The 12,755-nt window shown below is 42.0% G+C and overlaps 1 protein-coding gene across 1 annotated transcript in view; it reads right to left on the bottom strand.

The window, feature by feature from the left end:
• LOC126452249 (ATP-binding cassette sub-family C member 4-like) overlaps positions 1-12,755 on the bottom strand; it is a 216,804-nt gene that overhangs the window by 15,045 nt on the left and 189,004 nt on the right. Inside the window, exon 21 of the mRNA XM_050091041.1 lies at positions 4,792-4,952. Within this exon, the coding sequence (XP_049946998.1) occupies positions 4,792-4,952 (161 nt within the window). The remainder of the gene's footprint in view (positions 1-4,791; positions 4,953-12,755) is intronic.

Raw genomic sequence — 12,755 nt, forward strand, 5'->3', positions numbered from 1 at the left:
TAACCAATAGATTGTGGTCATAGTCCACATCTGCCCCTGGAAATGTCTTACAATTTTAAACCTGGTTCCTAAATCTCTGTCTTAACATTATATAATCAGTCTGATACCTTTTAGTATCTCCAGTTTTAGAAAATTACCAGCCACCCAATATTTTTGCCAACAGTTTCTCCTGGTGTGGGACAGGATATATATCCACAATTGACTGTGCATTGACAGACTGTTGAATTCACCATAGAGGTGAAAATTCCCCAATGGCTTCCAAATTACAACCAGTGGAGATGACCATTCACCAGCCATAACAGGTTCCCGAGCCATGGATTTCAAAGAAATATGAGGAGGAAAAGTTGTAGCACATCCTATACCTTCTGAAAACAAATCTGAAAACTCCTCAGGCAGTGTTTCCAATTGAGAATATGGTACTTGATTGGACACAAGGTGAACTGCATCGGTGATAGAAAATTCAAATACCTGAAATGTGTGCATTCTGAACAAGTTTCCAAGACTGGCATCAGCAACCACGAAAAAAGTAATGGAATGAACCACTGATTTGCAAGAGGCATATGCTGTAATTTTCCCGACAGCACAAGGTTCTGTTTGTTACATCTGAGCAGCTTCCACATGATCAGTGTCAGTGGTGGCCAGCATAAACTCGCATAGGTTTGAGAATTCATGCAGCACCTGTGTTGTAATGGTGATAAAGGCTTAATTCGATAAACGACTTGGGAGAAGTCAGAAGCATTGGAGTCACACAGTTTACGTCCATGTCCATATCCTGAGCAACTTTCAGCAAATGACACATGGAGGCAATGTGGCCTTTCTTCTGGCAACCGTACAAATAGCTCAATGCTTAGATCATGCTGTACCTACATGCTGGACAAAACAGGAAGGACAAGATGGCATGAGAGAATGCTGATGCTGGTGTTGTGGTGGTCAAAATAGCTGCTCGAGCCAGCCTTGGTCTGCTCAACGCTGGGCCCGTGAGCTTACCGCTGCAGTCTGGGCCCGTGAGTTTACCGCTGCGACTGCCACTTTGTTGTGCAAGCTACTTGTTGTCCTAGTGGACACATCTTGTGACACTACTGCCACATTGCCCCACACTTCAATTTGGTCACCAGCTGTTCAAGAAACTTCAAAAGATTGTACTATTTGCAAAACTCCTGCCAACTGGGTGTTTTCACAGAGTAAAGGCTTTTGGCACACTTCTTGAACGGAGCTTAACAGGTAATTGTGTCATGCACCATAGAGTTGGCATAAGAGTCTTTATGGGCATCAGTAATGAATTGACACAGTTAAGGCCATGAAGTTCATTTGCCTGGGCCCTGTAGGTCTGGTTTTGTTTCTTGCAGCATTTGTAGAACTCAACTTGCGCCACTGTGACATGTTTTCATTTACGATGGTGGCTGGTCAGTAAACTCCACATGTAATAAAAAATAAGAGCTGTCAGTTCTTGTAAAGGGGAAATCTGACACAGGTAATGATACACTGTAAATGTAATCCACAAGAGGAATAAGGCTTTGCACAAATTTGAATCTATCACACCAAAAACTGCTGCCTGAGTCTTTTTTCATAAGCTGCCCAATCCTCAGCTGAATCATCATATGGAGGAAGAGTGGGTGGATAGACCAGTGGAACAGTACTCCATCTCTCGGTAGCCAGCAAACTGGTCACTACCATAGTAAGTGTTCAATCAGGGCTGGCAGGGCCGTCCATAATGACTAAACCTGATGGAATCACACTTACAGACTGTACACACGGAAACTGTTCCAAACTCACCGCCAATCGTATAGTAACCAGGTAATATATGAAACCGACCCAAGTAACACAAATATAGATTTATTCATTATCCTCTGAACAATAATGGAAAAAGCCAGATGTGATTCCACATATAAGTATACAAAAGAATCATAAAGAAGGTACAACATAAATGATACGCAGAACAATTGATGGGAGTGGTACAGACTAAAAGAACGTAATGAGGGTGAGTCAACGCTGCTCGTATACAGGCACGATTCACCAATAGATGGCACAGCAGAGTCCGTGCCATGGACATGCTTCCTACAGGTGGCCTCTAGTGGCTGGCTTCTGCTGATGCAGTTGGTGGTTGAGTTAAGCACACATGTGCAGCGACACTGCACTCATACTCACATGCACCAATAGCAGGATACGGAATATACCTTATCCCACACCACCCCTTTTAACCTACCTTTGAAACATTATATCCTGTTCTCTTTGTATGAACATACCGCAAGGTAGCAAGGTGCCACATTGTTTATTTCCATGAAGTGAGAATCATGATAAGTAGTTCATTAGCAAATTGGGTACTCATTAATTGTTTCAGCCTGGGCCATATCTGCAAAAATGCTATCAATCAGTGTCTTACTATCTTGCTGTACATGACATGGAAAACTGACTACTGAAATTAAATTGAAACAGCCAATAATTTTTCCTGTCTGTATCTTTTAAGAAATCTACCTTGAAATATCAACAAACTATTAACTTCTACTTGTCCGACAGGTAGCTCAATAATGTATCTCATATATTTTTCATAAATACCTGAAAGTTTCCTGTAGGGGATCTGTAGACTGTTACAATCATCAGAGAAGTATTCTGCAGTAACAAATTGCAATCACATGCTTCTAGATTCTGACTAACACAAAAACTATTTGTTTCAGTATTTTTGACTTTGCGTCCAACTTTTACATAAGTTGCAACTCCTCATTTTTCCATATTAACTGTACACAAAAATGATGCAGGTCTGTAATGCCTGATATTTAACCTCTTCTTTCCGGTGGTTATATGGTTCTATGGTGTTCAGAGAGGCACAGAACATCTATCACTCCAGAATTTTTCACATCATTTGGCATTTAAGATGCCTTATCTTTTAAACCTCTAGTGTTCTGATGAAACAAATAATAATAATAATTATTATTATTAGGGTGCTGTTCTGTTCTAATTTCTTTCAATATTGGCTATCTTTAATCTGATTCTAAACTAAAAATATGCTCCTTTGACTCCAATAATCACAGGGATTTCATCTTGTGTGCGTGTAGCTCCCCTTAAACTTACTGCAAGATGCACAGCTAATCTCTTCTTCCACCTCGTATTGAGGCACAAGCCATGACTTGAGTGTCTCCATCTCCCGATTGCAGTAACTGGCATGACATAGATATGAGACTTTTGTTTCAGTAATTTGTGCAGCCCTTCATTAATGTGCCTAACAGCCATGTTAACCCACGGCAGGTCAAGTCAACGCAAAACCTCCACAAACCACACACGAGTGTGTGATATTGTTGCTCTTATTTCCTCTGGGTCACCTTTGTGCTATATTCTAAGTTGCTAGCCAGGCTGTTTCTTGCTCTTCTTACTATGAGTACCTTATCCTCTCCATCAAGATCACTGCACAAGGTCACTATGCTCTCTGTCACCTGGATTGGCTTTGCACTAGGTCTCATGATGCTTGTGACCTTGTTTTTCCTGTACTAATTGACCTACACCTCTCTCATGACTGCTCCCTAGCAGCAAGACTCGTTTCTTTCTATGTGACTTTTCTACTGACATAGCCTTAAAGTCATTCTTATGAATCTGGTGCACTCTACTTAGTTTAAAAACTGGTTGAGGCTCTTCTCTGACTTCAGGTAACAAGTCAAAGTGACAGCTAACTCTTATTTCAAATGCGATTTCTGAGGTTTTCTCCTTTTGCCTATTACTTATCAACTTCTCCCAGTTTCCATTGTCTCTTTCCCCCTTCAATCTATCTAATTCGAAATATGTCATTTCTAATTCTGCCTGAAGAGCATAAATCTTTCTTCTCTGTTCCAAGATTTTCTTGTCTCAGCTACGTAATCTACAAGTCCATGAAAGAGCCTCATCTGACACTTTTTTGGCTTTCCTGCTGCATTCTCCCCAGGGAAACAGCAACCACAATCCTGAAAGGTTTCTCCCAAGTCAATTATCACACAACAATATTCACATTTGCCAGTAAACTAAAAAGCCCTATATCATACTTAAACTGTAATAAACTAATAAAAGTGAAAAATTATCTTTTGTTTTAAGTCACGCAGCTAACTTCCAGGCATCAAGCAGGTGTAAAAAAACATGACAGAAGTTCATTGAATGTAGGTGGTAGAAGATGATGATTATTAGTATTTTAGGGCGCACAACAGCGAGGTTATCAGCGCCCGAGGTGGTAGAAGACACAAAGTGAATGAAAACTAAAAAGCGCAATATTTTCTAACAACAATCTTTAACCAACTCTGTCAGGATCATGTAAAGCACTTAAATGAATCCAAAATAACACATAATAGGCAGATGAAGGGCAGATTTTAACACTAGCTTGTAAACATACCACTGATATTCACTGAATGTAGATTTTAAGCCACGGAAGGCAGGAAATGAATGAAAACTAAAAAAAGCATGATATTTAGAACAACAGTATTAAACAGACTCTATCTGGAAACTATGAGAAGCACTGTAATGTATCCAAAACAATTCATACCACTCCACCACTGCTGTTGTTTATGTCTGAGCGCTTGAGTGTGACTGCCATGGGTAACTGCCAACCAGTGGATGTCGGCAAAAGACAATAAATTCACTAGCTTACAGAACCTGAAGTTTCTGCATCCATAAAAGGAGAGAGAGAGGTTGCGGGGCGCAGAGAGTTAAAAGGATAAAGTAAGGACATCTGTCAGGACTTGGACCAAGGCAAGACAGTATGACAGGGCAAGAGGATCACTCGTATCAATACGGATTGTTCTTATTAAATTAGCATGCAAATATAGCAGTTATACATACTGTGGGTCAACATTTGCAGTAGCTTCATCAAGTACTAGAACTTTGTTGTTTCTGAGAATAGCTCGTGCAAGACAAATCAGTTGCCTTTGTCCAGCACTAAAATTGCTGCCACCTTCATTGACGTGATACTCCAGGGTGTCAACAGCATCTTTCAGTTCCACCTGAAATATGTTTAATGTTAAAGTGCAAATATGATCATTTATGAGGGATGGTGCAGATAAATCAAAGATTCATGCAGGATCATACATGAATCTTATGTTTAATTTTATTATGGACGTTGGAAATTTTTTGTTATATGAACTTGGAGAAATCCTATTCCATCTGTTCATTACAACTCTGTTGTAAGTGAAAGGGCAACATTTGGTCACCAAAAATGTTAAAGTAAACGTTCTGGTACATATTCACACTAACTTGAATGATTGGCCCTGATTCATGGTAAAAAGCACTCCCACTTCTGGTCTGACCAACAAGCTCCACACACTGCAGGCTACATGCTTCATTGAGCTCTCAGTACACTTGATGTTACTTAGTTAGTTAGTTAGTTAGTTAGTTAGACTGCAATGATGTGGAATGAGTCATTTTAAATTCACACTGGCAACTTATTTGCGCATACAGTTACATTCTGAACATTTCTAAGTTTTTTTAAAATTTTTTTAATTACAAAAAGTAATAAAGATATACAAATGTGTATTAGTAACTGCTACCCACCACCTTCTACACATTACAGTAACAGAAATTCTTCTACAGGATAAAAGTTGTCAAGGAGAAACTTTCACAATTGGTTTTCAAATTTGACTTTGTTGACTGTCAGACATATTATATCACTGGGTAACTGATAAAAAATTTTTGTTAAAGCATTTTGGACCACTTTTTGTGGAGTAATGGATGACTTTTTTTGTTCTGCTATTGTAATTATGGACATTATTGTTCCTTTTGAACTACGTGGATTATTCACAACAAACTTCATGAGGGAATAAATATACTGCGAAGCAGTACTCACAATCCCCAACTCCTTCAACAAATGTCTACAAGGTGATCATGGGTGAGCACCACACATTATTCTTACAGCATTTTTTTCTGCAATGAAGACTTTCTTTCTTAAAGATGAGTTACCCCAGAACATTATTCCACATGGTATTACTGAATGAAAATATGTCAACTTATTGATTTGTCTCTCCCCACTGTCCCACATCATTTGAACTGAGGCAAAAATGTGACTTATCAGACTGTTCAACATGCTTACAGCCAGTTACAGCCCATTTTCTGTGTGTCGCTTTATGTGTCACTGTGAACAGGGACCTTCTGGCAGATACCTGACTCCAACTGACCATTGCATGCAGTCCCCTTCGCAGTGTTCACTCAGAAAGTGGCTGAGATGAAACTTCTAATGTACCAGACAGAGATTCCATTTGTTTACCAGTCAATACACTCTCATAGTTCAGTAGCTGATCATGTATTGTAAATACCAAAGTCTCAATAGTTTATGGTCAATGCTTTATTAATTAGCATCAGGTATTGTAATGAAGTAGTTACCTTGTAAAATTTATGAAACATATTATCTACACTAAAACTGTGGATTTTGTATTATGTAAGAAACTGATAAAACACACTGAAGATTCACTTTTGACTTCAAAAACATGTATTAAACTTATGTATGCATGGAATTAGAATGTATTTAATTTCTAAATTAAAAGTCTTGTTGTTGTGGTTCTCAATCTGAAGACTGGTTCGATGCAGCTCTCAGTTCTACTCTATGCTGTGCAAGACTCTTCATCTTTGAATAACTACTGCAAACTACTTCCTTCTGAATCTGCTTACTGTATTCATCTCTTGGTATCCCCCTAAGATCCCCTCCCCCCCCCCTTTCCCCACGCACATTTCCCTCCAATAGTAAATTGGTGATCCATTGATGTGTCAGAGTGTGTTCTATCCCTTCTTTTAGTCAAGTTACAAACTTCTTTTCCTCCCAGTTCTATTCAGTATCTCTTTGTTAGTTATGCGATCTACCCATCTAACCTTCAGTATTTTTCTGTAGCACCACATTTCAAAAGCTTCTATTTTCTTTTTGTCTAAACTGTTTATCGTCCATGTTTCACTTTGTAACGGAACATATTAAAGGCTTTACTTTACCGAAGTATGCGATACCCTCCAAATTCAACCAGTTTAACGAGTATTTATGATTATAGAAAAGTTATTGTGTATGTTAACAATGATTGCATAACATGTCTCCATAAACAGTCAACCCCGTTAAATTATACTGAACAACTGACCCACACAAAAGTTAATATCACTTGATCACTGATACAGCAAATGTCATCATGTAAAAACACTAAGTTCATCTTAAATAATTAATATGAAGTACGAAAAATAGTGGCCAACTTAGGTATTTTGGTTCTCCTTAAATAAAAATCACCCAGTGAAACCTATTTGTTCACTAGGAGCGTTTTCACTCAGTATTCATGTAATCAATCCTATTTTAGACAAAAACCAATGTAATTCTTTATAATTCATGTTATTTACTTATTTATGCAAATTAAAGAAGTCAATTGACAAACTTCTAAAAAACGGCCTTTTTGTAACAAAGAATTATTCCGTCAAGTCAACAAATCTATTTGTCATTTTAATAACATGTTAAATTATGTCACTCAATGCAAATTAATAACTTTTCTGCACAAATTACAATAACAGATGTACATGTGACTTATAAACTATATGTCTTTTTAGTAGTTATTTGACAATGTTATAAATACCAGCAGCAAGAAGGGTCGGGGCGCAGTCGGAATGTCACTTTGGTAAAGTGTGTTTGTGTGTTATTGTTTGAGGTGGATAAACAATGCAAAGAACATGTAAAGGAAGTACTACTTTGTGTTGTGTCATGGTCTTTGGTGGACAGTGGAATTAAGATGGCCACCAGAGTAATAAATATTTGAAGTTTACATATTTGTTGGTTTCGCTCGTTCTTTATTATAAAAAGCACATAAAAAACACAGGACCTCATGTTTTTAACCCTAGACAACCAGATTTAGAGCCAGCATCAGCATCGAGACACAGCAGCGATCCAGCAAGTAGCAGCGATTACCACAACACAATGCATTTTAATTGTGCCAACCTAACATCAAGTGCTAACAAGCTCCATAAATGGGAGTGAAATAGTGCGATTATAGCAATTAGCAATATCTACGACTAGGCGACCATTACAACTTCCATACAAATATCTCCAGAAAAGAGTTCATAACACTTAAATCAAATTTAGCTTATTCAGAAATCTTCTTCTTGGCACTATCCATCCATCTTTTAGATACTCTCTACTTCTGCCATCATTATTTATTTTGCTCTCGAAATAGCAAAATTCTTCTGCTACTTTGTCTTGTTTTCCGATATAATTCCCTCAGCATCACCTTCCATTGTTTTTATTTTTCTTTTGTTGATATTCACCTTATATCCTCCTTTGAAGAAGCTCTCAATTCTATTCAGCTTCCCTTCCAAGTCCTTTGTTGTCTCTGACAGAATTACAATGTCACTGGCAAACCTCAAAGCTTTTATTTCTTTTCCCTTGACTTTAATTCCTACTCCTAATTTTTCCTTGGTTTTCTTTACTGTGTGCTCAATGTGCAGATTGAATAACATTTGGGGCAGGCTATAACCCTGTCTCACTCCTTCTCAACCACTGCTTCCCTTTCGCACCCCTTGACTCTTTTAACTGCTATAAGTTTTGGTACAATTTGTAAGTAGCCTTTCACTCCCTGTATTTTACTCATGCTACCTTCAGAATTTTAAGAAAAGTATTCCAGTCAACATTGTCAAAAGATTTTTCCAAGTCTACAAATGCTATTAACAAAAGTTTGCCTTTCCTTAACATATCTTCTAAGAGAAGTCATAGGGTCAGTACTGCCTCACATGTTCCTTCATTTCTCCAGGATCCGAACTGATCTTCCCTGATAATAGCTTCTAGCAATTTTTCCATTCTTCTGTGAAGAATGTGTGTTAGTATTTTTGCAACTGTGACTTATTACACTGATATTTCAGTAATATTCATATCTCTTACCACCTGGTTTCTTTGGAATTAGAATTACTACATTATTATTGAGTCAGAGGGTATTTCACCTGTCTCACATATCTTGTGTACCATGTGAAATAGTTTTGCCATGGCTGGCTCCTCCAAAGGCTATCAGTAGTTCTGACGAAATGTCTTCTACTCCAGGGGCCTTGTTTCATCTTACATCTTTCAGTGTTCTCTCAAATTCTTTTCAAAGTATTGTATCTCCCATCTCACTTCATTTACATTCTCTTCTCTTCCTACAATATTGCCTTCAAGTTCATCTGCCTTTTATAGATCCTGTATATACTCTATCCACCTTTCAGCTTTCCCATCTTTGTTTAGTTCTGGTTTTCATCTGAGTTCTTGATACTCATACAGTTGCTTGTCTTTTCCCTAGAGGCCCCTCTAATTTTCCTGTAGGCAATATCTACCTTTCCCTGAGTCATACGTGCTTCTAAATTCTTGCAGTAGTCATCTAGCCATTCCTGCCTAGCCATTTAGCACTTCCTGACAATCTCATTTCTAAATGTTTGTATTCCATTTCGTCTGCTTCATTTGCTGCATTTTTTTAAAATTTACTCCTTTCATCAATTAGATTTAATATGTCTTCTGATATCCAAGGATTTCTAGTACGATTTACCTTTTTACCTATTTGATCCTCTGCTGCCTTCACTATTGCAGTAGCCACCAGAAAGATCGCGGGAGGCGCACATTGGCACGGCGCGTCACGGACGGTAGTTGCCGCAAGTAGAGTCCCGTCCACCAGAGGGCACGCGAGAATTCGGACGCGACCTCTGCCGGCATAACAACAACAACAAGAACAACTCCAGCAGCACGGGCCGGGCCCAGTCAGTTAACATCGGGCATGCCTAGGACACAGTCCCGGTCTACGCTAAGTGAAGTGCGACCTAAACGTGAACAGTGTTACTACACAATTGGCGATGAGTACGGTCGATCTTTCGCGTGTTGCATTGTTGTTCCGGTTTCGCAGCTTCTCCACGGCATGGAGGATTTGGTGCGGGTTTTGGTTGCGCAGCAGACGGAGCTCATGGCCACCATGAAACAAGTGCTTCCGGCGTTGCTCTCCACGCCATCTGCTCCGGCGCAGTTCCCTCCTCCCTTTCCCTTGTATGACGAGACGGCGGAGGATTTGGACGCATATGAACATCGCCTTCGGCAGCATTTCCAGGCATTTCATGTTGCTGATGTGGAGGTATGTCGTGCTCTCTTCTTGTCTTGGATATCTCCCTCGCTGTATCAAGTTTTGCGGCAGCTAGCGCCGTTGCAGGAACCCTCGTCCTTGTCTTTTGATGCATTGTGTTCATTGCTGTCTTCATATTATCGCTGCCGCACGCATGTTGTGGCGGCTAGGGTCGAGTTCTATCAATGCGAGAAACAGCCCCAGTAGTCTTACCGGCCGTGGGCCGCTACCCTGCACGGTCTTAGTCGCAAGTGTCATTTTGTCACGGAGCAGTCGCGAGAGTCGTATGCCCACGTCATGGTGCGCGACGTCGTTGTTCGTTCGGCCCCTGATAGGGAGGTCCGGCAAAGGGCCCTGCAGTTATAAAACCCTTCCCTCGAGGAAGTCCTGTCCATTGCTCAATCGTATGAAGTCTCTCACGCAGCAGGTCAACAGCTGGAAGTGTGGTGCGACGTCGCGGCGGTTCAGGGCGGCGCGGCCGCGTCCACTGTGTCCGGGGTGGACGACGTGCGAGCGGTACAATCCGGCCGTTACGGCCGCTCCTGCACGGTGCGTAAACAGAATTCCGGCCGCCGGCCCCTGTTGCCGTCCTGTGCGTCGTGCTATATACATCATGATCGGTCAGAGTGCCCCCAGCATTGGGCCGTTTGTCGCAAATGTAATAAAAAAGGTCACATTCCTAAAGTTTGCCGCTCAGCCTCAAAAGACTCGAAGGAAGCAGGCACAGAGTACATGGACGTTGACATTCAGGAAGTTTCATCAGGCCAGGCTCCCGACGCATCGGCACGCAAACTCTTTATCGAGGTGTCGGTTCGGTCGCGCCGGTTACAACTGCAAGTAGATAGGGCGCGGCAGTTTTGTTGTTGAATGCACAAACTTATTCCGACCTTGGATCTCCCCCGTTGGCGCCAGTTTACCGGCGTCTACGCGGTTATGGTAAACAGTTCATTCCCCTACTGGGTCAATTCACTACCGACGTGACTTACAAATCAGTCACTCGGCCTACTACTTTTATTGTTGTCAGTGATGCGAGCTCCGCTAACCTTTTTGGCCTGGATGCCTTTCATGCTTTTGGTTTTTCTATCGCTGACACCATACAGTTGGTTTCTGAAGACGTTCCCTATCAATCATTGGAATCTTTGATCTCAGACTTTCCAGATATTTTTGAGGAGGGCCTGGGGCGTGTTTCAGATTTTGAAGCTCACTTAACGTTGAAGGCGTCGGCTCGCCCGTGTTTTCTACGCACGAAGCAGATCCCCTTGGCTCTTCGCCCTCAGGTAAAGGAAGAGCTAGACCGGCTGACAGCCCTAGGGGTCGTTCTTCCCATTTCTTCCAGTGAGTGGGCTTTGCCCCTCGTTATTGTAAGGAAGCCCTCGGGAAAATTACGTCTTTGTGGCGATTTCAAGGCCACCATTAATTCCCAACTGGTGGTGGACACCTATCCTTTGCCTCGTGCTGATGATTGTTCTCCGCTGTGGCGGGAGGCTAATATTTTTCGAAAATCGATCTGTCGGAGGCTTATCATCAGATCCACTTGATGAGGACTCCAAAAGGCTGGCGGTCGTCAACACCCCGTTTGGCCTTTACCAATACCAGCGGTTGGCCTTTGGAATATCCAGTGCCCCGGCGATATTCCAGCGTTATCTTGAGCATGTCACGTCGACAGTCCCTCATTGTATTAATTACCTGGATGACATAATTGTCACAGGCCGCAGCACGAAGGAACACTTGCACAACCTTCGCACCCTCTTTCTCAAATTCAGGTCTGTGGGCTTGCGTTGCAACCTGCATAAGTCAACCTTCTTCCAACCGTCCATTGAGTATGTGGGCTACACCATCTCTCGGCACGGCATCCAGCCACTAGGAAGTTTGGTCCAAGGTACCGTCAACCTTCCTCGGCCCGCTTCGCTGAAAGAGTTACAAGCTTTTTTAGGCAAGATAGCCTATTACCACCAGTTCATTCCCAGGGCTTCCACTATAGCCCACCCCCTGTACTGCCTTCTGCACAAGGGTGTTCCTTTTGATTGGTCGCCTGCATGCGAGCAAGCGTTCACCTCGTTGAAGAGCCTCCTCACGTCAGCGCCGTGTTTGGCTACTTTTGATCCCCATAAGCCGTTGGTCCTGGCTACAGATGCTTCGCAGTATGGGGTGGGGGCGGTCCTGGCCTATCGCAACGCAGATGGTTCCGAGCAACCACTGGCGTTGGCGTCTAAAACGCTTAGTCCCGCGCAGGCCTATTACTCCCAGGTGGGAAAAGAGGCTTTGGCCATTGTCTACGCTGTTACCAAGTTTCACCCTTTCTTGTATGGCACGAAGTTTCAGTTAATCACTGACCATAAGCCGTTAATATCGTTATTTGGCCCCGCCTCTCAGATTCCGGATAGGGCGGCCCACAGACTACAGCGCTGGGCCTTGTTCCTCTCTAAATACCATTATGACATTCATTTTCGCCCTACAGGACAGCATGCCCACGCCGACGCTCTTTCCCATCTTCCGGTGGACCCGGATCCTACGTTCGATTGAGAGGAGATTGTGTTTTCATTTGGATGTGGTGTCCCGCCAAGCGGTTGATGGCTTTCCGATCACTAGTTCTCGAGTCGCCAGGGAAACGGCAGCTGACCCAGTTCTCCGGCAGGTAGTTCGCCTCATTCATCAGGGGTGGTCATCCTGCCCTCCGGGCCGGGCCTCGGACCCTCTTCATAATTATTTTCTTCTACGAGACCG

This window comes from Schistocerca serialis, unplaced genomic scaffold, assembly GCF_023864345.2.
Source record: "Schistocerca serialis cubense isolate TAMUIC-IGC-003099 unplaced genomic scaffold, iqSchSeri2.2 HiC_scaffold_840, whole genome shotgun sequence".
Taxonomy (NCBI): Eukaryota; Metazoa; Arthropoda; class Insecta; order Orthoptera; family Acrididae; genus Schistocerca; species Schistocerca serialis.